General features: G+C 44.9%; 1 protein-coding gene across 1 annotated transcript; it reads right to left on the bottom strand.

Moving 5' to 3' along the window:
- Window positions 1–14,834: 14,834 nt before the first annotated feature.
- On the bottom strand, window positions 14,835–19,716 carry LOC112661582 (carbonyl reductase [NADPH] 1). The gene is made up of 3 exons (XM_025449644.3): window positions 19,312–19,716; window positions 18,639–18,746; window positions 14,835–15,561 (listed from the first exon to the last, which is right to left on the bottom strand). The coding sequence occupies exons 1-3, from the start codon at window positions 19,598–19,600 to the stop codon at window positions 15,125–15,127; spliced, it is 834 nt and encodes a 277-aa protein (XP_025305429.1). The 5' UTR covers window positions 19,601–19,716; the 3' UTR covers window positions 14,835–15,124.
- Window positions 19,717–26,287: the final 6,571 nt, after the last annotated feature.

The following is a 26,287-nucleotide window of genomic DNA, read 5'->3' as shown; positions in this document are numbered from 1 at the left end:
CAAGAAGTTAGGCAACCTGGGGAAATGGATGCATTCCTGGAAACCTACGCATAACCAAACCAGGGCCAGATGGCTTCCCAGGGAATTCTACCAAACATTTCAAGAAGAAATAATACCTATTTTACTAAAGCTGTTTCAAAGATAGAAATGGAGGGAATACTTTCAAAGTTGTTCTTTGAGGCCAGCATTACCTTGATCCCAAAACCAGACAAAGACCCCACCAAAAAGGAGAATTACAGACCAATATCCCTGATGAAAATGGATGCAAAAATTCTCACCGAGATACTAGCCAATAGGATCCAACAGTACATTAAGAGGACTATTCACCACGACCAAGTGGGATTTATTTCTGGGATGCAAGGGAAGTTCAACATTCATAAGACAATCGACGTGATAGACCACGTCAATAAAAGAAAAGCCAAGAACGATATGACCTCTGGATGCAGAGAAAGCATTTGAGAAAATAGAGCATCCCTTCCTGATTAAAACTCTTCAAAGTGTAGGGATGAGGGAATATTTCACAATATAATAAAAGCCATGAATGAAAAGCCCCCAGCAAATATCATTGTCAATGGGGAAAAACTAGATCCTTTACCCTAAGATGAGGAACAAGACAGAGAAGTCCATGCTCACCATTGCTGTTCAACATACTAGTAGTCCAGAAGATATAGTCTATGTATACAATGGAATATTACTCAGCCATCAGAAATGACAAATATCTATCATTTGCTTCAACTTGGGTGGAACTGGACGGTATTATGCTGAGTGAAATAAACCAATTGAAGGAAGACCATCTTCATATGGTGTCACTCATGTGGAATATGAAAAATAGTGAAAGGGAGTGCAAGGGAAAGGAGGGAAACTGAATGGGGAACCATTGGAGAGGAAGATGATCCATGAAAGACTCCTAACTTTGAAAAACAAAGAAAAGGTTGGAGAAGGGCAGTTTATGGGATGAGTACTCGGTGTTATATGTTGGCAAATGAAATTTAACTCATGTATTTAAATAAAAATTAAAAAATAGTAAAAAATTGCTGGCACAGGGGAAGTGCTTCTGAGGACACAAATCCTCTTACCTCCTTTGAAGAAACTCAAGAGGGAGAAGTAGAGATTCAGTCCTTGCTGAGACTTGGCTGTGGGCAGGGCTCTCCCTCTGTGTGATTCCAGGGATCCCGGAGTGCAACAGATGTTTATGAAGCTCACTGTGGGTGAAGGTATTGGATGTTTCATTTGATGGTTACATTATCCAGTGTATGTTAAAATGCTTAGTTTTTCGTTTCATTTAAGGACACATTTAAAGTGTTATATACAATAGGTGCTTTTTAAACTTTTATCTATTTATTTAACAAGCTTTTATTTATCTGAAAGTGAGAGAAAGAGAGAGAGAGGGGGAGAGAGAGAGAGAGCGAGCAGGATGATGGAAAGAGGTAGAGGGAGAAGCAGGCTCTCCAAGTAGCAGGGAAACCAACACTGGGCTTGGTACCAGGACCCTGAGATCATGACCTGAGCTGAATGCAGAGGCTTAACTTATGAGCCACCCAGGGGCTCCAGGGTGCTATTTTTTAAAAATGATTTTATCTATTCATTTATTTACTTAGAAAAGACAGAGACAAAAGGAATGTGACCTGGGAAGGGACATTCGGATTGGGTGAGAGATAATCTCAAGCGGATTCTCCACTGAGCTGGAGCCATCTCAGCTTGATTTTAGAATCCCCATATCATGAAATTAGCTGAAATGAAGGTCTGACACTTAACCAACTGAGACCCCCAGGTGCTCCTAATGACGTGTTATTTTTAAAGTATCAAGGAAAAAAGATCTTTCCAATACTGACTTTATGTTCAAGCTAGAAGGAGAGATGGTATTTCTTTGTCCTAGACATTGAAAGTCTTCATAGGTTAGTTGAGAAAAGCCAAATAACAGAGAGAAAATTAATAGCCCCTTCAAAGGGAGAAGCTTCTAAAGCATGGACCCTACCCTTTCTTGCATGGGCCTTCAGGTTTCATTTCTGACAGTAGAAGACCCCTGGTGAAGAGTGAAAATGGTCATGAGAGGAGAAGAGTCTGTACAACCTGGATGCTTCTGTGTGGAGGTGGAGGGGGGCGGGGGTGTGGAGGTGGTGGGCATTCATGGAGCCTATGGGGAGCCAGGTTTGGGGCAGGGCAGAAGAAGTTTCCCTTTGGGGCTGCGGGTATCTCGGGTCCCACTACAGGAACTCATGGTGGAGGACACTTAGCACCATCACTGTTTTCAGCCTGTCTCCCTGCATGAGTTCACTTCCTCGTCACAGGAATCCTATGACGGTTCCCCCATTGGACGCTTGAGGAGACTGACATACAGCAACATGCAGGATTTTGCTTAAGGTCATCCAGTAAGGCGGCAGAGCCAGGGCCTTTTGTTTCCCAGGTGTTTGTGTTGAGAGCTTTCAAAGAGGAAAGAGGAAATAGGAAAGAAAAGTATTGTGGACACTCATGTATTCACCAAGGTAGGCTCCACAATGATGACAACTTTACTATTAGTATGTGTTTACCTTTTGTCGGTATTTTGCTGAACCATGTTCATGTTACCGCTCGGTGACCCTTTGTCTGTACATGAGTAACACATTCACCTTGAGGAGATCTGACAATAATTCTTTCATATCCATTGATGCCAATCCATACTCACTTTTCCTCTTTGTCTCAAGTAGTCTTGTGTTGGTTTTTTTAAGGTAGATTTTTATTTATTTATTCATGAGTTACACACACACACAGAGAGAGAGAGAGAGAGAGAGAGAGAGAGAGAGAGAGAGAGGTGGAGACATAGGCAGAGGGAGAAGCAGGCTCTCTGATGCAAGACCATATCCCAGGATCCAGGGATCACGACCTGAGCCAAAGGCAACCACTGACCACCCAGGTGCCCCTGTCTCAGATAGTCTTATGGATGTGTCATAAGCACCCACTCCCATTTCGCACTGGACAATTGCTTTTTTACCCAGTGAATTTGATATTTTTATTTTTTATTTTTTTAAACATTTTTTTTATTATTACTTATTTATGATAGTCATACAGAGAGAAAGAGAGAGAGGCAGAGACACAGGCAGAGGGAGAAGCAGGCTCCATGCACCGGGAGCCTGACGTGGGATTCGATCCCGGGTCTCCAGGATCGCGCCCTGGGCCAAAGGCAGGCGCTAAACCGCTGCGCCACCCAGGGATCCCGAATTTGATATTTTTAGAGTCCAGAGAAGATATCTAACATTCATGGGGTTGTCCATGTCAAAGTAGGGGCTGCTAAAGTATGCTGGCAAGGGAAACCCAGCCCAATTCAGGGATTTATATATGACCCATGGTAAGGTTCAGCTATAACGGCAGATTTGAGTAGGTCCAACAGAGACCACTGGCATGCAAATAAGCAAATACTAATTTTCTGGCTCTTTCACTAATGTTTACCAAGCCTTGAGTTTAACTGTCCTTTCTCTTGACCTAGTTCAGAGTCTGTTAGAGTTTTGGGCTGGTTGGCATGAAACAATCTGCACACATAGACATTGACTTAGAATTGTTTATTCGCATGTAATGTTCATTTATTATTGTCATCCACTCCATTTTTTCTTCCATATCACAGAAGAAATCACAGAAACTTCACAGAATTAGTAGGCAATTCAGTGTGAGTCCTCAATAGCAATAGTGATTCCCTCAACCCTCTTTTATTTATTTTTTATTTTTATTGTTTTTAAGATTTTTATTTATTTATTCATAGACACACACACAGAAGAGAGAGGCAGAGACACAGGCAGAGGGAGAAGCAGGCTCCATGCAGAGAGCCCCATGTGGGACTCGATCCCGGTCCCCAGGATCACACCCCAGGCTGCAGGCAGCGCCAAACCGCTGCACCACCAGGGCTGCCCCTCTTTCATTTTTTTATAAGAATACTGCTGACAGGATAGCAGTCTTTTTGGTCAGTCATGAGGAGATTATAGTAAGGAACCACAAAGGGCACCGAAAGGGGAGTCCCTATTGTTCAACTTGCTTTTCCATGACAAACTCGCCATGAGGCCCCTCAGCATCTGAGGGCAAAAGGGCTAAGTAGACAGGCGTCTCTGCTCCATCTTCTGGGCTTTTGATGGCATCTGCTCCACCCATGTCTGTTCTCACTCACCCAGGGCAGCAGGCATTCAGGAGGATCTTGTCATCTCTCCTCTGCTCACTCAGTTTCCTGGCATGGATTCTGGACAGAATGGTGATACCCATCTTTGATATTCCATAGGTGACTAGTTTCATATCAGGCCAGCCCTCCTTCTTGTGCACTCCATTCTTTACGTCTTCCACAAACTTGTCCATGAGCATCCCCAGCTCCTCCTCTGTGATGGCCTCACTTGTAAACTTCTGTTGCAGTTCTGGGCTGCACTGTTTAAGGGTTACGAAGCCCATTACGCTAGACACATTCACCACTCTGCCTAAAATACAACACAAAGAGTCACAAAGAATGGCATGCGTGAGAATGGTGAATACCAATATTGCTAGTATTTTGTCCATTTGGGAGACAATTTCTAGTTTGCTATGAGGGTTAATGAAGACTGCCTCTGTAACTCGAGGACATGCTGCAGTCTTGAACCTTGTTTTACCCATAATGTCTCTGGTGATGTGACAGAAATGATCTAAAGGGACTGAGTAGTGCCCAGATGTTCCACAAAGAAGAGAGAGTGCCCTATACAGGAACATGGCAAGTACAGTGTAAGAAGGCACTCCCTGCCATCATGGGTAGAGAGCCACTTTTCCTCATAGGTCCCCTCTGGGACTGCCTGGAGACCTTATTATAGTCACCTGAGCAGTGCTCTATGAACAAGTGTTTAGTAGCTCACAATCAGTTTCTGAGTTTAAAGATGGCCTTTTGAAGGTGAACAGACTACGTTGGGATAAGTTACTTTTCACTGTGCTGTGGCCAGCTAAAAGCAAATCACCTCAGTGGGCTGAGTTGTATGATGTTTTCTCTAGGTTTGGGATATCATCCTCTCAGGAGCAGTGACAAAATGCCTGGCCGTATGGTCATGGAAAGGGGCAGTGGAAAAGTGACATGTTATAAAGAGATGCTCTAAAAAGAAATGAGGTCCATGCTACACCATGGATGAACCTTGATAACATCATTGAAATAAAGAAGCCAGTCACAGGAGACCACTCATTATATGATTCTCCATATATGGGATGTCCAGGGGAAAAAAAAGTAGGGACAGAAAGTAGATTGGTGGTTGCTTGGGGCAGGTGGGGAACAGAGGGCTCATAGATAAGGGTCCAGAAACTGTTGGGGTGATGACAATGTGCTAATCTTGACTCAGTGATGGTTCCACAACACTGCCCATTTGCTAAAATCTACGGAGTTGGATTCCTGAAATGGGTGAAGTGTACGATAGGTGAATTGTATCTCAATAAAGCTGTTAGAAGTATAAAGCACTGACATATTTCTCACTAACTCTTTTCTGAAAAAGTAGTTAGTATTTAAACAATGAACTTAATAGACATCTATAAGTAATTAATCTCATATTTTTATATTTATTTAAAATTTTATTTATTTTAGGGAAGAGTGAGAGTTCATGAGCTGGCGTTAGCAAGTGGGAGATATGAAAAGATGAGCGTCCAAAGAAGAGGGAGAGGAATAGAGAGAATCCCAAATAGACTCCCCTCAGATTGCAGAGCCTGACCCAGGGCTCCATCACATAACCCTGAGATCATGACCTGAGTCAGGTGATACCAAGAGTCAGTAATGTACTGACTTAATGGACTGACTAGCTTAATGGACTGAGCCACCCAGGAACCCCTATTTTTATATTTAAATGAGTCTTTTTATCATTATAGAAAGGTCATGAGATCATACCTACAGTGGGAGATCAAGAAAATTAGGAAACTTTTCTTTTCTTAATATAAATATCCTGGAATGAAAGTCATTGCCACTTAAATCTGAGTTTCCTCCCACTGAGGAATGGCAGGGCCAAAAAAGTTCAGTGGAAGAGATGATGCATGGATGGCACTCTGACTCTTATAGAGAGAAATTGAGAGAAAATTAAGTTGAGAGAAAATTAAAATGAATTGTAAAAACTATGTTCTTCATGTGTCAGTCTTCTAAGAGGAATACCTTTTAGAAAGGGCTCTTTTACTCAAGTACTTTATTTCATCAATAACATGTTAAGTGTAATGTTAGTGGAAACTATTTGTCAAATGTTTTAGTGAGTACCGCTGAAAACTGGAGAATACTTATGGAAGAAACCAAAGAAGACAGAAAGAAATGGGAAAACTTTCATGCTCAGGTTTGGAAGAACATATATTGTTAAAATGTCTGCACTACCCAAGGAATCGACATATTCAATGATTTCCCTATCAAAATAATACCAGCTTTTTCATAGAGCTAGAAGAAACAATCCTAAAATTTGCATGGAACCAGAAAAGATCACGAATAGCCAAAGTAATGCTGAAAAAAGGAAATCAAAGCAGGAGCCAACAGCATTCTGGACTTCAAACTATATTGTAAAGCTGTAGTCATCGAGCAGTAAGGCACAGGCACAAAACCGGACACACAGATCAATGGAACAGAATAGAGGACCCAGAGATGGACCCACAAGTGTATGTCAACTAATCTTCAACCAAACAGGAAAGAATATCCAATGGAAATAAGGGACTTTCTTCAATAAATGGTATTGGGACACCTGGACAGCCACATGCAGAAGAATGAAACTGGACCACTTTCCTACACCATACACAAAAATAAAGTAAAAAAGGATGAAAGACCCTCATTTGATATGGGAAATCCTCCAAATCCTAGAGGAGAAAGTTGGCAGCAAACTTTTTGACCAGAGCCATAGCAACTTCTTACTGGATATATCTCCTGAGGCAGGGGAAACAAAAGCAAACATGACCTTTTGGAACCTCATCAAGATAAAACTTTCACACATCAAAGGAAACAATAAAAAAACTAAAAGGAGGTATCCCTGGGTGGCTCAACGGGTTAGCCCCTGCCTCCCGCCCAGGGCGTGATCCTGGGGTCCTGGGATCAAGTCCCACATCGTGCTCCTTACATGGAGCCTGCTTCTTCCTCTGCCTGTGTCTTTGCCTCTCTCTGTGTCTCTCATGAATAAATAAATAAAATCTTAAAAAAAAAAACCTAAAAGGCAATGATGGGGCAGGGAAAGATATTTGCAAACGACATATCTGATAAACGGTTAGTATCTAAAATCTAGAGAGACCGTATTAAACTCCACACCCAAAAAATACATATGTTCATACAAATGGGCAGAGATGTGAAAAGATGATTTTCCATAGAAGATATCCAGATGGCTAATAGATACACGAAAAGATGCTCAACATCACTCATCATCAGTGAAATATAAATCAAAACCACAATGAGATACCACCTCATATCTGTATGGAATTCTAAAATTAACCACTCATGAGACCACAGATGTTGTCATTGATGGGGAGGGGGCGTGACCTCTTTTGCACTGCTGCTGGGAATGCAAACTGGTGCAGACACTCTAGGAAACAGTATGGAGGTTCATTAAAATGTTAACAATAGAGCCACCTTATGACCCAGCAATTGCACTACTAGGTATTTATCCAAAGGATACAAACATAGTGATTCAAAGGGGCACATGTATCCCTCAATGCTTAGAGTAGCACTATTAACAATAGCAAAATTATTGACACAGCCCAAGTGTCTATCGATTGATGAATGGATAAAGAGAATGTGATATATATACATATATAATGGAATATTACTCAGTTATCAAAAGGAATGGAAACTTGCCATTTGCGACAACATGGATGGAGCTAGAGTGTATTATGCTAAACCAAATGAGTCAGCCAGAGAAATAGAAATATCGTATGATTTCACTATGTGGAATTTAAGACACATATGAACATAGGGGAAGGAAAGGAAAAATAAAATAAGATGAAAAAAGAGAGGGAGGCAGAGCATAAGAGACCGTTAATTGTAGAAACAAACTGAGGGTTGCTGGAGGGCAGGACGGTGGAAGGTGGGCTCAATGAGGGATGGGCATTAAGGAGGGCAATTGTTGGGAAGAGCCCTGATTGTTATATGTAACTGATGAAACATGGAATCCTATTCCTGAAACTAATTCTACACTAACGTGAAATAAATTTTTAAAAAGTTTAGTGAGTACTTCTCAAATATATATTACTTATAACTAGTTAAATTTCCTTCAGGGGCATCTGGGTGGCTTAGTAAGTGAAGCTTCTACCTTCAGCGCAGGTCATGATCCTGGGCTTAAGCCCTGCCTGGGGCTCGCTGCTCAGCAGGGAGTCTACTCCTGTCTCTCCCTATGCCCTTCCCCCTGCTCCTCCTCATGTTCTCATTCATGCTTGCTTTCTTTCTCTATCTCTCTCTCTCACTTTCCAACTCTCTCTCAAATCGATAAAATCCTCAAAGAATTTATTTTTAAAAATATTACCTGCCTTTTTCACAATTGAAATAATACATATTCATGATTCAAAATTGCAAAAACACACAAGTGTGTGCAATAAAGGGCAGGACAAAGGGAAGACAAAGCCTGAGGAAGCCACACGGGGTAACTGGTATACCAGAAAGGCAGCTGTCTTTACTCACAGGGGCTCAGGACCATTTTCTTACATACCTGTAGCATTAACAGCAGGAGGAGAAACTACTAAATTTCCGTAGGCTGTTTGTAATGAAGTGATGACATCTTTTCTATTCTGTGTTGTCCATCTCAGGGGGTCTAGGATTAGCTATGAAAATACTGACCTGTGTAATGAAGGAGGTCTGACGGGCAGTAGAATGGTTTTGTAGGTAAATTGCTAGATGTGGGTGCCTCTGCTAGTCACTGTTCCCCAGGCCTGTCCACCCACTGACCACATCCCCAAGGGAACAGGGTGGCCACTTGGGGGCTTCTCGTAGGAACTGAGTGAGACTGTAGATCCTTGTGGTCTGACAGCTCAGGACAGGAAACACAGGTGCAGGAACTTGTGGAGCTTCCATAGCAAGGACTCTGATGTAAACGTTTTTGTCTTCAAGTGTATTCATGGATTTTGAGGGTCATTTTAGAGACTCTGAACTTGAATACACATGGCAGGTATATGGGCTAGGAAGTATATGGGCCATCCGATAGTCCTTGTGCAAAGGGTGTGTGAGTGCATTTGAGTGTGTGAGATGTGGGTGAGTGTGTGAGAGACAGGGACTGTATGTGAATGTGAGTGTGACTGCATGAGTGTGTGACAGTGTGTGTGACGTAGTGTGTAACACGGTTTAGACATCCTCTCCTCTGCGGTCACCACTTCAAGTGTATTCCTTGATATTCAAGCCTATTCAAGGGGCATTAAGTCCACAGCCAATTCCCATGACCTTTTATGATTCAACATTCATCATTTTCCCTCGAGGATTCATCTTTTTTTCATAACAAGGTTAGCAGTATTAAGTGTCTGGAGTGATAAGGGATTTTTCACAGAATACTTCAGGGTTTTAAATGTGCCTCCAGTTGTTTTCCATGAGGTGCCTGAAGGCCTGCAGTGAGGAAGACCTTGGTCCCAATCAGCAGAGTCCTTTGATTTTCTGTTTGTTTTGCCTTATTGGATAAGGCGTCGTTTGGAGAGGTGCTCCAGTGGCAAATATTTGAGGTGCTTGTGTAGTTTGAAAAATCATTAGTTAGGATGCCACATGACCTCAGTCTGCAATCAGCTGTGATTGTGTCCTTGAGAGCCATTATTCTTCCATTTCTGAATGGGGATAATATATAAATATTCCATCTAGCCACCAATCCTTTCAAGGACAACAGTATGTCAGTGTGTGTGTGTGTATGTAAGATTGAGGGAGAGTTACCTTTTATACTAGATCTTCTCAAATGAAGATTATGAATCCTTTTGATAAGGTTTCCTTCGTAAGGGTAGCCTTACAAGTCTGTATTTTCTCCTAGTACTTTAGCTAATATCTGATGAACAGGAGTTTTCAAATTTCAAACTTTTGCTCACTTCCTTCAACATGGGTATAACTTAATATTTTTTTAAATAAGTACATATAGATTAAAAGAGAAAAAAAAGAAGAATAGAAGTTTAGCACTTTAAAGAGTGGATCATTCAAATGATTCAAAGGAATACAAATTCAAGGGAATGGGAGGGAAAAGCAATGGATGTGGGAAGGGATGTTCATGGCCTAGATACCGATTGCCTGGTTAAGATCGGTGGTGGCCACCTGGTTGGGTAGATTCTTATCTTTTTTTAATGGCTAAATTATTTCCGTAAAACTCTTTTTGAAGAAAGGATTAAAAATATGAAATAGCAGCACCTCCTATTCCTCAATGTCTTTAATGTCACAATTCTCTTTAGTTTTGCTCTTTCACGCCAAAAAAACAGAGCCAATAGAGCAGAAACCAGTCTTTGGAATTTGTTCTGTAACCACAGAGATCTGGTGAAGTCATTCAAGACTGTTCTTTGTATCCTAGTTTCTGCAGTATGGGAGAGGAGGGACAATATTTGCTTTTGGTTATCCTAGCTAAGATTTATCTCAAATAGAATCTCCAAAGAAAGTGCTGGTCACAGGAAACACTGTGGCTGCCATCCCCCCAAATAAGGGAAGAAGTCTCCTCTTGCAATAGGCAAGAAAATCCTACTTTCACAAGGAGAATAGAGCTTGCCTGTCCATGTCCATGCAGTCCAGGTTCCCCAAGTTAAGATCAGTAGAGTTTGATTAGAACCTGCTTTAGCAAATCCAGGAGAGCACTCACTCCTCATTCTGGTCCAAGGCCAACAAGGCAGCAATAAGCAACACTGTTGAGGTAAGTGAGATCCAACCTCAGCCAGAAGTCATTTTGCCTTCTAAGGGGAGCACCTGTATGATGTGTGGGGGTGGCACAAGTAAATTCATCCCATCTTCAAGGTTTGTGGTGAGTAAAGGAGACAGGTGACATCTGAGAGCTGCCCTGCCACATGCCAGTGAAGGAAGTGTCGCAAAAAGTACGAGAACTTTCCAGGACAGAAGAGGAAATGGGGGCAGAACGGGGAGTCAAATGTACCTGCATGTACTCTTTTCAAGGGAGACATCCTAATCATTCTAAAAGTATCAGCTTATCTTAATTAGTGTAGTACATGGGTGGTGGCTCCCCCATCACATTCACATGGGGTAAGGATTACAGTAGTTTACAACCAAGGAATGATGGCAGTCTGTCTTGTGCAGAGCATTGCAGAAAGTGAAGGGGAATCCATGGGCCTGGTCTTTGGCAGGTCTGATGACAGAGATCCCTACAAATGATGCTCAGAGCTTGGGCTTTGCTCCTGAAGGAATTTTGGGAGACAGTGAGCACCCAGAAGGTACAGAGAATGACCTCAGAGTAAAAGACTCAGAAGTAGGGTCTCTTAGGAAAGTTGGAATGATCCAGAAATGATAGCTGAGTATCTGTTGTAGAGCTGGGATGGAGGAGAGGCCTGCAGAAAAATGCAGAGGACAAAACCCATAGGACCACTCTTAAGACCTGGTCCCTGATAATCAGGAGCTGGGCACAGTGACCACATTATTCATGATTGGGGGATTGTGGGCTATGTGAGCAGGATTTTTTTTTTTTTGAAAATGGTAAGTGCTGTGATAATGTAGATGTTTAAATGAGGGAGAGTTGAGGGCTGGAGGGGCAGGATTTGGGTGTGGAAGTATGTGTGTGTGGAGCTCTGGGAATGTTCTAGGGGGCGACAGATGTTGGCGGGGAGCAGAGACATTTGGATAGCAGAGTCCATTGGTCTGAATAAAATCTGTCAGAGAGAGGGAGAGGGAGAAGAAAGGGTCCAGAGAGGAATCCCAGGGAAGTGCATTGTGAGGGGCATGGAGGAAGCAAAGGGCTTCTCTGAGGAGAGTTCTGAATGAAGACTTGAAGGATAGGACAGTCAGTGCCTCTAGTGGAAGAGTAGAGGGATAGAGGACATTGCTGACTGCAGGGCAAGTGTGTCAGAGTCCTGAGGACACCTCTCCCGGGGGAGGTACCGCAAGGAGGCCAGGCCCTGGCTGAGCAGGGCCAGGGTCTTCTGGATGAGGCCAGAGTTCAGGGGCCGGATCATGCCAGAAGCAGCACAGCTTGGGCCCTTCATGAGGCTCACCTTGGGGTTCACTAGAGGCAGCAGTTCTGTGCATATATCTCGGGTGCCAAAGAAGTTTGTCTTCAGGGTCACTTCTGCTTGAATATGTAGGGGTGTGGGATCATCAGCTATTAGGGGAGAAGCAGAGAAGATTAATAAATAGTAGCCATCTTAGAGGATTCCAGGATATGACAAATACATTTTTTAAAAGTTTTTATTTATTTATGATAGTCACACAGAGAGAGAGAGAGAGAGGCAGAGACATAGGCAGAGGGAAAAGCAGGCTCCATGCACCAGTAGCCTGACGTGGGATTCGATCCCGGGTCTCCAGGATTCTTCCCTGGGCCAAAGGCAGGTGCTAAACTGCTGCGCCACCCAGGGATCCCCAACAAATACATTCTTTTAGTTTTCATGTTCATTCTATTGAAATCTCAGCAACGTCTAGGTTAGTGGACTGTATGGTCTCAAGGTGGTTTATCGGTTGTGCTGATGCCGTGTAGCTGTGTAAGCTGGCATCATTTGGGGAGGCTAGGGAAGTGTGCACAATGGGATTTCTGTTTACCTCTGTTTGCAATTTGTTGTTTCTTACAAAATGGGGTAAGTATTCACCAAATGGCTCAGATCCAAATTGAGGAAAAAAAAAAAAAACACCCAAATAACTAGGTCAGGTCCCTTATTTTTCCATGGGGATACCAAGGCACTGTGACTCTAAGACTTACCCCCCAGAGGCTTCTGTCTCTCTGTGCCTGCAGTCTGACCTCCTTCCCCAGGGAAGCCCTTCTAGACCCCATAGTAGTGGCTCAGGCATCATCCCCAACCCACTCTGTGTGGTTCCCTAACGGAGATCCCCTGTTCTAAGTGTTCCCATGTTCTTACACTTGAAGGTGATGCCTGCATTGTTGACCAGTACATCCAGGCCTCCAAACTCCTCCCACAGGAAGTCACGCAGGGTGCGGATGCTCTTCAGGTTGTCAATGGCCAGCAGGTGGAAGTGCAGGCTCAGGCCCTCAGCTTTGAGATGCTGCCTGGCTGCCCGTCCCCGTCCCCGTGTCTGGTCTCTCACAGTGAGCACCATGTCCCCAGGGAAATTCCGGCACAGGTCCCTTGAGGTGGCGAAGTCAAGGCTCTTGTTAGCTCCAGTCACTACCGCCTCATGGGGTATGACGACATGGTTGCATGGAGTGCAAGCACCAGCCTGTGTGGTGAATGATTGATGCTTTGGCCACGGGGGGGGGGGAGGTGGTGTTCCAGAGCCTTGGCCACAGTCAAGAGATGCCAGTAGAAATGTGTCTGTTATCGAGCAGTAGGCTCCTAGAGGAGCTTCAGTCCCTCCATCAAAGGAGGAGCCAAATGTTCCAGATTTCCTAATGACCTGTACAAGGTATGTCTCCTGTGAACCCTGAACACAAACAGGACTCTGCCCTCTTAGGGTCACTTTTCTGAACCCAGATATGGTTCAGGTTGGACTGACATGTTCCCCAAAAGAAAGGTGGTTCGTGATGGAGTATAAGGAGCTAGAGAATCATGGTAGTTGAACTAAATTTTGGGAAAACCTCAACAGAAAAAAAAAAGGAGTATTGGATATTTTCTTGGGAAGAGTCCTCCCTCTGTAGAATGGGAATCTTTGGGTTCTTCTAAGATGCAGTGAAATTGCTGGCACAGGGAAAGTGCTTCTGAGGACCCGGAACCCTTACTTTCTTAGGAGAAACTTAAGAGGGCGAAAGAGGGTTGGGTCCCGTGCTCAGACTTGGGTGTGGGCAGGGTTCCCCCTTTGGGTGATTCCAGGGATCCTCACGTGGGACAGGAGGTCTATGAATCTATGGGCCAAGGTATATTGATTAGATGTTTAATGGTTACATAACTCCGTTTCCCTAAAGTGCCTATTTTTTGTTTAAGGTCACAATTAAAAAATGTTCTATATAATTCAATGTTAAGGTATAAAGAAGGAAAGACCTTTGTGGCACCAGTTATTTTTGGAAATTGGTAGTAGGATACTATGGTTTTTTCCTATACATTAATATTCCTCATATGTCCATTTACAAATGAAAAATAATGGTAATTTTTCAGCTCTTTTGATGTGAAAAAGTGAAATACTTTTAACATAAGGACCCTAACCTTGCTTTCAGGGTGTATCACCTATGGTTTGGGTAAGCCTGAAAATCCCTGTGAAGAGTAAAGAGTAATCAGTAGAGTACAGGCATCTTTGCAACATTCATGCTCCTGTGAAGGGAAGCATGTGGGGGATGTTCAGTCAGCCCCACAGGGATACCAAGGGCTTAGATGGGACAGTAAGAATCTTTGGTCACACCAGTGTCTTGGGCCCCACTCCCGGGGACTTGTTATCGGAACCCAATCTCTACTCAATCTTCCCCATTGTCTCAAATTGTCCAATAGATGTATCTTACATGGCCACTGCCATTTCACACTTGGCAATTGTTATTTTCCCAAGGAGTCTGATATTCAGAGACCACAGGGGGTGTCTTCCCCTCATGGTGTTGTCCATGCTCTTCTAGAGGCTGGTAAAATAGGCTGCATGCCACACCCAGCCATGCTCATTGGTTTGCATACTGTCTGTGGTTACTTTCATGCTACGGCAGCAGATCTGAGTAAATGCAACAGGGAGGAGTGTGTGGCCTGCAAAGATAAACATATTACTCCCTGCCCCTTTGCATAATGTTTGCTCACCCTTGAGTGAAATTCTAACTTCTCTTGATCTCATGATCAAGATCTCTTGATATCTTAGGTGTAGCAGATTTCTCAGCCGGTTCACCATATAGAGGCTGCAAAGAGGCATTTATAAATGAATATTTATTCATCTCTAGGTTCATGATTTCATGTTTTCTGTCCCTGTATTACAGAAGAAATCAAAAATACCTTCACACAATTAGTAGCCTATTACAACTCCATGCTTAATAGGGATATGTTATACATTTTCTTTTTCTTTCTTTCTTTTCTGTTTTTGTTTTTGTTTTTTTTTTTTTTGCTGTGGAAAGGCTTATTATTGAAAATGGAAGAATCCTTTTGGTCAAAGGAGGGGGGTTATCCTAAAGGGTTCCGTGGATGAAGGCCTAAATTAAGCTCACCATTGTTCAACTTTTTTCTCCATAAGAAACTCTCCATGAGGCCCCTCAGCATCTGAGGGCAACAGGGCCAAGTAGACAGGGGTCTCTGCTCCTTCTTCTGGGCTCTTAGGGGCTCTAGGTCCTGCCATGTCTGTTCTCACCCACCCAGGGCAGCAGGCATTCAGGAGGATCTTGTCATCTCTCCTCTGCTCACTCAGCTTCCTGGCATGGATTCTGGACAGGACAGTGACACCGATTTTTGTCACTCCATAGGCATTATCAGGCCAGCCCTCATTTCTGTGCACGCCTTTCTTTGTGTCTTCCACGAACTTGTTCATGAGCCCCACCAACTCCTCCTCTGTGATGGCCTCACTTCTAAACTTCTGCTGTAGTTCTGGGCTGCAGCTTTTAAGGGCTCGGACACTCACCACGCTAGACACATTCACCACTCTGCCTAAAATACAAGGCAAAATGTTACATAGAAAGGCACAAGATTGATGGATACCAATTTTACTCAGATTTTGTTCTAGAAAATTTCCTCTTGAGATCTTTTTAGTTTACAAGGAGCATAATAAAGACTGCTTGTATGAGTGAAGGGTATGATAAGGTCTTGAAACTTGTTACACCCTTAAGGTATCTGATGATGTCTACCAACATTCTACAAGGTGGGCCCTGAGATGTTCCATAGGAAAATGGAAATGGTTTATACAAGAACCTGCTAAGGAGAGAGTTAGACACTCATTGTATTCAAGAGTGGATTACCTCCTTCTCCCTAAGGCTGCTTTTGGGACCTACTGAGGATCTTATGGTCACTGGGGGAGTACTCTACAAACAGGCCTCTACTGACCATCAGAGAGCTGATTGGTTTAAGGTGGGCAGTTCCATCTGGTTTGGAAGGCTGCTTTACTGTTCAAGGATGGTAGAAACAAATTAATAGGGTTGCATGGCTTGCATGGTGATTTGTCTATGATAGGGATTTTATGAACTTGGGAGTATGTTATGGCCTGAGAATACAGACATGAAGAGAGGCACTGGAAAGCCGGAGGACTGAAGGACTTCCATATAGGGCATAGTGGCCCTGTGGAGTCCACTATGGCAATTTAAGGGATAAAGTAGGATATGTCAATGCCCAGCAGAAGAACCACTTTCAGGATTGGAGTGGGACTGGAACCAGCAAGTGGATATCCTGGTGTGCTTGTATGACATGGCCCTACTGTCCCTGAGATGAGTGGAAATGGGGCCATGGCAGCAATGCAGAGCTGGGGTTATTGTCGACTTAGACTCTTGCACCCTGTGAGTCAAACACATGTGAAGGACTCTTGTACTTCTCAGCAAAAGAGACAAAGACTGGAGGCGGTTATGGGAGTGATTTCCCAAAGGGGCGGCCAAGCACATGGCTGTCAAGTTCCATGGAAGGTAGTAGCCCTGGAGGTTCCAAATGGGTCCAGACACGTAAAGACCCTATTTCTGGACCAAACTTTGAGTAAACCTAGAGGAAGATGCCAATGTTCAAGCAGTATAGGAGGATGAGAACAGAAGATAGTGCGACAATTTAGCCTAACGAGTTACATTTCTGCAGGCCAAGCAACACATTTTCCTCTGCATGGAGTGGTTCCACAGAGAACTGGAACAGGCATCTCAATCCTTGCTTGTCTCAAACACCAGATGAAAAGTATGTAGGGCTTACACACATTCATGAGCATGTATTCACACTCAACATGGGCGGGGGGCAAGGGACTTTCCCCACTGGGCAGATTCTTCTGCTTCACTGGGGAATGTGGGGAAGAGGGGGTTTGGGAGGATGCTGCCTTGACCTTACAATTCTTCCCCACACCATCTCAACTTCCTTTGCTTCCTGCTCACACCATGGTCCTGGGACCAGGGCTGCAACGGTGGAAATAAGAAGCAAGGATAATGTCTAAGCAAGAAACTGTGTAGCTATAGCTTTAAATCTTGATGTCAGAATTCCTAAGGACATAATGGAGTGGACGGTGCCTTCCCCTGTCTGGCAAAACAGGACTGACAGTCAACATAGCTGTCAGTGCCAGCCCACTCGTCTAGACCTATGCAGCCCTGACCTATAGGAATGGGAGTGGGCAGGAGGGAAGGCACTAGATTGAGTAGTATCATTGCAGGTCATCGGGACCAGCACAGATGTTGACCTTTATGTCTCCTTCAAGGTGAATGGGGATAACAAGGAGGAGGAGGAATGAGGGTAAAGGCACGAATAATGGGTCTTGCAATAAGAGGCATCCAACAATACACAGGTGCCTCAAGAAACTCACTGCTCTGAGGAGAGGATAACATCTCTTAGCTCAATTCTACCAGATGCCCCAAAGGGTGAAGCCTACATGTTGCCAAGCCCACTTGTGTTTTTGGGAGCTGACTAGGCTGAACATAAGCCTGAGCAATTGAGTGGCACCACTATGGGAGATATGGCCATGTGATATGGTGACGAACAGAACATACTGTTAGTCACTGAGTGGGACTCTAGATATGTGCCAGCATCTCTTGATTCTTGTTTTCAGGTTAGGTGTGCCACGGTAGTGTGATGAGGTGTCACACCAGGCTAATGAGCCCTACTCAACCAGCATTTATCCATGAATCTCATGTTGATAGTGATATTGATGGAAGACTGAGTCAAGCCTCCTCAGGATGTAGTCCTGATGGAAAATGACTAGCCTGATGAAGAAGTGGATTTAGCTGGCCCTCAGTGTATGTCACTAAGAAAATCACAAGGTAGAGAAAATATATGTACAGTTGTCCATATGGTCATGGAAAAGAATCCAAACATAGGCAGGAAGGCCGGACAGGGATACCTGGGGTGGAATTGGCGAGCTCCAGGATGGCACGTCTCACATCCTGGTGGCCTTGGCTTTACCATGGCAGCTCCCAGGCTGGCCTGCAGAGGGTGGCAACAGCCTGGCGGGGCAGTACACCTGCCCCATCTGCTGGAGACACACCACTGGTCATCAGCAGCTATGGCCACATGTGAGTGTGCAGGTCTCCCGGAGGCCATGGGGAGGGGTCTGTACCCAGCTGGACAGGCCGTGGGAGGGCATGGTGAGGAGGAGAGACAGGAAGAGAACCATGTGTGTCTGGAGCTCTGGAAATGTTCTAGGCAGGTGATAAGATTTTCGAGGAGCCAGAAAAGTTTGTGTCGTGGAGTCCACTGGTCTGAATAAAATCGCTCAGAGAGAGGAGAGGGTGAAGAAAGGGTCCAGAAAGGAATTCTCAGTCAACTGCATCTGTGAGTGGCATGGAGCCAATAAATGGCCTCTCTGAAGAGAGTTCTGAAGGAAGACACGAAGGTTAAGACAGAGCCTCAGATGAAAGCATAACACAGGGCACTGCTGACTCACAGGTAATTTTAAGAGTCGTGGGGCAGAGCAACAGAGTCCCGGGGGAGGCACAGCAAGGAGGCCAGTGTGGCTGAGCAGGGAAAGGGGCCAGGGCACGTAGATGAGACCAGAGAGGCAGGGGTCAGATCCTGCTAGAAACACGACAGCTTGGGTTCCTCATCAGGCTCACCTTGGGGTTTCATTAGAGGCAGCAGTTCTGTGCACACATCTCGGGTTCCAAAGAAGTTTGTTTTCATGGTCACCTCTGCTTGAATGTGAAACGGCGTGGGATCATTAGCTTGGGGGGGGGGAGGGGTTGGTGGGGGGAGGAGAGAAAGAGAATAGCATTACTAGCGTCCATTTGGTAAAATTCCAGAGAACCATACATAGCACAAAGGTGCATGTGAAATCTAGTGAATGTTGTGTAAAACCGGCATCAGTCACGATTCTCTTATGATACTATGTGGTGTTACAGGACGGCAGGTTGGCGGAGGCTGGGTGAAGGGTGGTGCTCACAGGGGAGGTCTGGTCAACCAACGTGTGCGATTGTCTTGCTTATTACGAAACCAATAAAAATCCACCCAACTGCCCTGAAGTCCAATGCCAGAGAAACTCTGATAATCTGGAAAAAGTGTCCCAAGGAATCAGAGGAATCACAACGGTCTCTCTGGTTGGAAAGCACTGCAACCGCTGCCGGGCTCTGCTCCAGCGCCTCCCCGGGCCTCCACCCCTCGTCCTACATTAGGGAGCCATTCTGGATGTCGGGGCGCTGCGGGCCTGACCCCAGGGGTCCCTCGACGGATGCAGCCCACGCTGGCTTAGGAGCCCGGGGGCACCTCCCCTCCTAGCTCCCATCCCCTTACTCTTGAAGGCGATGCCCGCGTTGTTGACCAGCACGTCGAGGCCCCCGTACTCCTTGCGCAGGAAGTCGCGCAGGGCGCGGATGCTCTGCAGGTCGTCGATGTCCAGCAGGTGGAAGCGCGGGCTCAGGCCCTCGGCCTGCAGCTGCTGCACGGCCGCCCGGCCCCGCGCCTCGTCCCGCGCCGTGAGCACCACGTCCCCCGAGAACTGCCGGCACAGCTCGCGCGCGATGGCGAAGCCGATGCCCTTGTTGGCCCCGGTCACCAGCGCCACGCGGGAGGCTGCAGACATGGCTGCGGCCGGGGCGCACCTGCAAGGGCGGGTTTGCTCCGCGCCGCGCCCTTTCTACGCAGGCGCAGGGCGGGCGTGGCTAGGGGCGTGGCTAGGGGCGTGGCTAGGGGCGTGGCTTCCCGAGGAGGTCGTCCCGGGCCCTGGGCGGGTCCGCGGCACCCGCGGGGGTGTGGCCTGGCCTGACCTCGCGGCTGCCCCGTCCTCCAATGCCCTTGTCGCTCAGTGTGTCCAAACGGAGCTTTTATCCTTGGTTCTCCGTGATTTTTTTCCCTCGTATTTACGCAACTATTAAACTGTTGGCGTGTGCAGACGAAGAATGGGGTGTTTGCACAGGTTTTGCTTTCCGGTGTTTTTTTTTTTTTTTTTTAAACTCCCTATTAAAACAGATTTTATTTGAAAAAAAAATAAAACAGATTTTATTTATTTGACAGTGATAGTGAGAGTGCAGAAGCAGGGGGAGCAACGGAAGGAGAGCGGGAAGCAGGCTCCCTCCCTGCAGAGCAGGGAGCCTAACGTGGGGCTTGATCCTAGGACCTTTGAGATCATGACCTGAGTGGAAGGCAGACGCAGAACCAACTCAGCCACCCAGGTGCGCCGAAAAATAAAGAAATAAATAAAAATTAAAAAAATCTCTTGAACTAAAGTCTTGGGAACTCTAGTTGTGGAATAAGCTGGCAGTAACATGGCAAGGGATTGAGTGTGTGTTGTTTTCTTCCCTAAGTATGTGAAAGCAAACCTAGTGGCTAATCCTTGGTTGGTTTTTACATAATGGGGAGAGTTCACTGAAATGTCACAGGGTGGCCTCTTGCAGGGGCATCAGGTTACTTGTATCCAGGTACTGCAGTGTACAGGTGGGAGGGAGGTTTTTGAAGCCCTTGCTCACACTCTAACTCGTCAGGATGCATCTTATTTTCCACATTTTATTATTTTTTATTATTTTTAAAAGATTTTATTTATTTATTCATGAGAGACACGGGCAGAGGGAGAAGCAGGCTCCATACAGGGATGGGGGACTGGATCCCGGGACCCCAGGATCATGCCCTGGGCGGAAGGCAGGCGCTAAATCTCTGAGCCACGCAGGGATCCCCCTATTTTCCACACTTTAAAGTGAGGGAATGGGTCCTCACACAAAGTTTGTAAATTAGTTCATTTTTGGGAAATTGATTTTTCTTCTTATTTCCAACTTACAACAGAGGAATAGGGGATTATAAAAGCGAATCTCATTTGTGTACTGTCCCCATATGGGAGCCACACCACAAGTAGCTATTTAAATGTAAATTTAATTGAAATAACACAATTTAAAATTCAGTGTTTAGTTGCATTAGCCATATTTCAAGTGCTCAGGAGTCACGTGTTAGTGGCCACTGTATTGGACAGTGCAGATCTACAGTATTTCCATCATAACAGAAAGTTACAAGCAATGCTTTAGAGAGATTCCAATGATGTTGCAATTTCAAGGTGCCTTTCCAAGCAGTTACAAAAAAACAAAACAAAACAATCTGGGAAGGCCTTAGCATTCTTTGACCTAAATTTTTATTGAGATAATTGCAGATTTACATGCAGTAGTAAAAGAAGAGCAGAGAGATTCCTTATACTTTACTCAGTTATCCTCTGTGGTAATATTTTGCTACATTACAATATCAATAATGAAGATATTGACATCAAAACAATCCACCAATCATATTCAGATTTCCTCAGTTTTACTTATTTATATATTTGGATCTATACAATCTTATCAAGTGAAGGTTTTCTGTCCACCACTGCAGTCAAGATGTAAAACATTTCCATCAGCACAAGGACCTGCAGTGTTGCTTTTTTATAGCTAAACATTTCTCTCTTGCCCACCACCTCTCCATTTCCTTGGAACCAGTAATCTGTTCCTCATTTTAAAAATTTTATTGTTTTAAAAATGCTAGGTAGATAGAGTTGTGTAGTGTAACCACTGGGGATTTTTCTATTTTTCACTAGAGATGACCAAGATCTTTGTTTTGATTTTTCTCTTTTATCCAAGTGTATACCTGGTCTGTCATTTGCTGAACTCTCTCCACACCACTCACTACTTTCTTCTTCTTTTTTTTTTTTTTCACTACTTTCTTCTATAGATGTGGTGAACCAGCGTTATATGGAAGTAGGATGAATTAAGTTCATTAAGAGGGCCATTCACAGATAGCACATGGTATGCAGGAAACTTTGGACATGGGAAGGGCTATTTCAAAGAGCACATTCCAGGAGGGCCATGAACGTGTTTTCTGCGTGATTTCTTTATCCTTTTAGAACTGGTCCCAGAGCAAGACTGGACAGGTCAATAAGGCAGGAGGCTCAAGAAAATACAATACATAAAATATCACATGGAAATAAGAATTTAGCATATGATGAAAGTGGCATGAACAATTATGGGAGTAAGAATTATTCCAAAAATGGTATTGGAGAAAGGGAGTGATAATTGCATAATGCACATCAATTAATTTCTAAAAAGAGAAAAAAGTGCTTTCTCACTTATACAGTTTTATATATGCAACCATAAAAGAAGTATAAGAAAATGTAACTAAAATTTGTGGGAAAAAGACTTTGTAAGCAGATCAGGGGAAGAATCACAAAGGAAAGGGCAGATTTGAGTATGGGAAATGTTTTTTGAAAAGCATGCTGATTTAAAGTCAGTGAATTAAGCTCTTTGGGATGATTTTTTTTAAAATTTCTGTCATTGTTTTATAGTTTTTTTTAATAAATTTATTTTTTATTGGTGTTCAATTTGCCAACATATAGAATAACACCCAGTGCTCATCCCATCAAGTGCCCCTCTTAGTGCCCGTCACCCAGTCACCCCCACCCCTGCCCACCTCCCCTTCCACCACCCCTAGTTCGTTTCCCAGAGTTAGGAGTCTCTCATGTTCTGTCTCCCTTTCTAATATTTCCATAAAGGGGAAAGGAGAATGAGTGGGAAGTATCAGGGAGGGAGACAGAACATGAAAGACTCTAACTCTGGGATGATTTTTAATATATTATTTCCCCTGTCAAATTTGGGTCTTGACCTTGGCTGGGTGTTTGTGAGGTCCCTATCATTTTCCATACATAGCACTTTGTCTGACTTCCGAACAACTTGAGAAATGAAACAAAAGAGTAAAGATGGAGTCCCCAGATCTCTGTTAGTACCGGCTAGCTTGGAAGATATTCCTTAGTCATTAGTGAACTCTGAGATCATCCTGGCTGCTAAATGGAGAAAGAATTTTATCACATCTTTTCACTTGTGGAATAAACTCACATCTTTACTATCCACTGGTTCAAAGCAGTTATTTTACTTGCCCAAATGTACCCAGTTCTATGGTGTTGGTTAACATAAAAGATGTAGGAAAGCTGTACTGTGGAATGACAAATTATTAAGTTCTCAGGGTCTTCTCTTGCCCATGATTATTTACACTCATCTGATTCTACTTGGCACTGGCTTTTCTTCCGACATATTATGCTTGTTTGGAACGGTCAACAAGGTGGAGCATGGATTTAGAGTCCCAGAATCAAATTGTGGCTGAGCTGTTTAGTAGTTATGTAACTCTAGGCTATATCTATTTAAGTTTGTCAAAGATAAGCAATGCTGGATACATTTTAAGGTGCTAAGAACAGATTTTAATCGGTAATATATTATTGAATTAGGGAAGGGGTCCAGCCTGAACCAAATTCAGCTTGAATTTGTACAGAGGTGGCTGAGTGTTTTAAAGGGAGAAGGAGGGAGTAGGGAGGGAGAATGAAAAGACAGAAATATGAGTCAGGGAAATGATAAATGACAAAATGACAGGTCGGTATAATTATTAGGCCAGCTGTGTGGGCTACACAGAGATGGGGAGACAGACTCCTATTTTTTTCTGATGATTACATTTCAAAGGGATGGCTTTCAAGTCCTTGAGACTCTACTGATTTATAGGAGATACACACCTCAATTGCAGAGAGGAGGGACTTACAAATTGTAAATCCCTTTTAGCAAATGCTCTAACAAATGGTGGTGAAGGGCCTATTATCAGTTGTTGGCTAGAACAAATTTTAAATTCTTTTTGGCAGCCTTGAGTATTTTAAAGATAGCTAGGGTCATCTTAGGGATGCAGCTTTGAGCTATCAGAACTATGTTAGTTGCCTTTCTCTCTCTTTTCTTCCTTTCTTTCTGATCTTATTTGTGTGTGTGTGTGTGTGTGTGTGTGTGAGAGAGAGAGAGAGAGAGAGAGAGAAAGAGAGAGAGAAAGAGAGAGAACAAATAGAGGGAGTGGCAGAGGGAGAGGGACAAGAGTCCCCACTGAGTGAGGAGCCTAGGTGAGACTTGATCCCAGGATCCTGGGATCATGACCTGAGCTGAAGACAGATGCTTAACTGACTGAGCCACCCAGATGTCCCTAGTGTTTGCTTTTTAAAAGTATAATTTGTGTGTGTGTGTGTGTGTGTGTAGGGGGGAGAGGATGAAATCAGTCATGCTGAGTTTGTATATTTTACAGGCCAAGACTGAGGTCTAGTTGAGAGGAAAGGTCAGAAGAGCCTGATTAGAGTTTGCTTAAGGAGAGAATCCTTGTCAATTCCCATCTAGAAAATGGGAGTATGCTTTATTTTCCTCCCTCATAAAAGGAAAATACTTGTTTCATCCTATCCTTTTCTTCTTGTCTTGAATGCATTTGTGTGAGAATGTGATGCTTGGAGCCGCAGCAACACCATAAGGAAATAAACTAACAGGTGAGTAGCTAACTCCCTAAGAATGACATTGTGGAAAATTAGAGTCTTGATCCTCAATAACAGCATTGAATCATAGGTCTAAATCTGGAACCAACTATTTCCAGCCCCCTCTTTACTTTTCGTTCTTCCCTTGTTATTTTTCTTTTAGAGAGCAAAGTGTGCCGGAGTGGTGCAGGTGGGCAGAGAGAGAGAGAGAGAGAATCTCAAGCAGGCTCCATGCTCAGTGCAGAGCCCAACGCAGGGCTTAATCTCACCACTCTGAGATCATGACCCGAGTGGAAATCAAGAGTCAGACGCTTAATGGAGTTCCCTCCTGGGGGGCCCCTACCCCCCTTTACTTTTCAATAAACTTAATTTTAGGATATAGTTACTGAAAAGTTGCAATAGAGAATTCCCATATACTCCTTATCAAATTCCATTATTTTTTAAAAGATTTTATTTATTCATGAGAGACAAATACAGAGAGAAGCAGAGACACAGGTAGAGGGAGAAGCAGGCTCCATGCAAGGAGCCGGACGTGGGACTCTATCTGGGCACTCCAGGATCCAGCCCCGGGCCAAAGGTGGTGCTAAACCACTGAGCCATCCAGGGATCCCCTCAAATTCCATTATTAACAACTTACTATTATCTGTTACAAGTAAAAAAAAAAAAAAAAAAAAAAAAAAGCAACATGGAACATTAGTATTAACTAAGCTCCATGCTTTATTTGGATTTTACTAGCTTTCCCCCTAATATCTCTCTTCTACTCCAGGATGCCTTCCAGAGTACCACATTACACGTAACTGTCACATCTCCTTCGTTTTCTATGGTTTATGAGAGATTCTAAGTTTGCTTTTTTTCCCCCATGAATTAGGGACAGATTTTGTCAAAGTACATGGTCGACGTGTTTTTCGGTTTGTCTTGATGTTTTTCAATAAGAACCGGAGTTACAGGTTTTGGGGAAGAAGACCATAGAGGTGGCGAACCCTTCTTGTATCTGGGTAACAGGCTATGGACTTCATCGATCACCGTTAACCCTCATCACCTGACCAAGGCAGTATCCGCCAGGTTTCTCCGCTGGAGGTGACTTTCTCCCCCTTCCATCTTGTACACTTTGGAAGCGAGTCACTAAGTGGAGTGGGGAGGTGGGGGCAGAAGCTGAGCTTTAGATCCAGGGAGGATTTGGAATTCTGGGGATCTGGGATAGCCAGGCTCCAGCAGGAGAAGTGGGGTGGGGGTTATGCGGCAAAGGGGTGGAGGCCGGCCTGCGGAAGAAGAGAGGGGTGGGGAGAGGCGAGGTGGGGCAAGGAACAGGTGAGAGAAGATGGGAGGAGATGGGGTGGAGGCAAAGGTGGGGGGAGGTGGGGCAGAGGTGGGACGAGGTGGGACGAGGTGGGGAGACGTGGGACGAGGTGGAGGAAGGTGGGGAGACGTGCGATGGGGTGGAGGAAGGTGGGGGAGGTGGGACGAGGTGGAGGAAGGTGGGGAGACGTGCGACGGGGCGGAGGGAGGTGGGACGAGGTGGGGAGACGTGGGACGAGGTGGAGGAAGGTGGGGAGACGTGGGACGGGGCGGAGGGAGGTGAGGAGAGGTGGGACGAAGTGGGGGCAAGGAAAGGTTGCCTGGTAGGGCCGGACGCTACCTGCCAGGGCTGCTGGGCCCGAGGGCGAGGCGGAGGCCAGGGGTTGGCGGGAGCAGGCGGGGAGCTGGCTGCTGCAGGGGCCAGGCGGAGCCGGGGTGCGCGCCCAGAAGGCCCTTCCCCGCTTGCTTCCAGTTTGGGAGAGACCGCCCAGAGCCAGTCCCGGGAGCGCAGCCTGGTCTCCCGCGCAGCTTGCGTTTATCTATCCCTGACGCCGGCGGTGGGGGGTGTGTGTGGGGGGGGCCGGCGCAGCGCTTCCGGGGAAACTAGGCGCACGCGCAGACGCACGCGCAGACGCACGCGCAGACGCACGCGCAGACGCACGCGCAGACGCACGCGCAGACGCACGCGCAGACGCACGCGCA

Source organism: Canis lupus, chromosome 31 (genome assembly GCF_003254725.2).
Source record: "Canis lupus dingo isolate Sandy chromosome 31, ASM325472v2, whole genome shotgun sequence".
NCBI lineage: Eukaryota > Metazoa > Chordata > Mammalia > Carnivora > Canidae > Canis > Canis lupus.
This window is presented reverse-complemented; position numbering and strand designations above follow the sequence as displayed.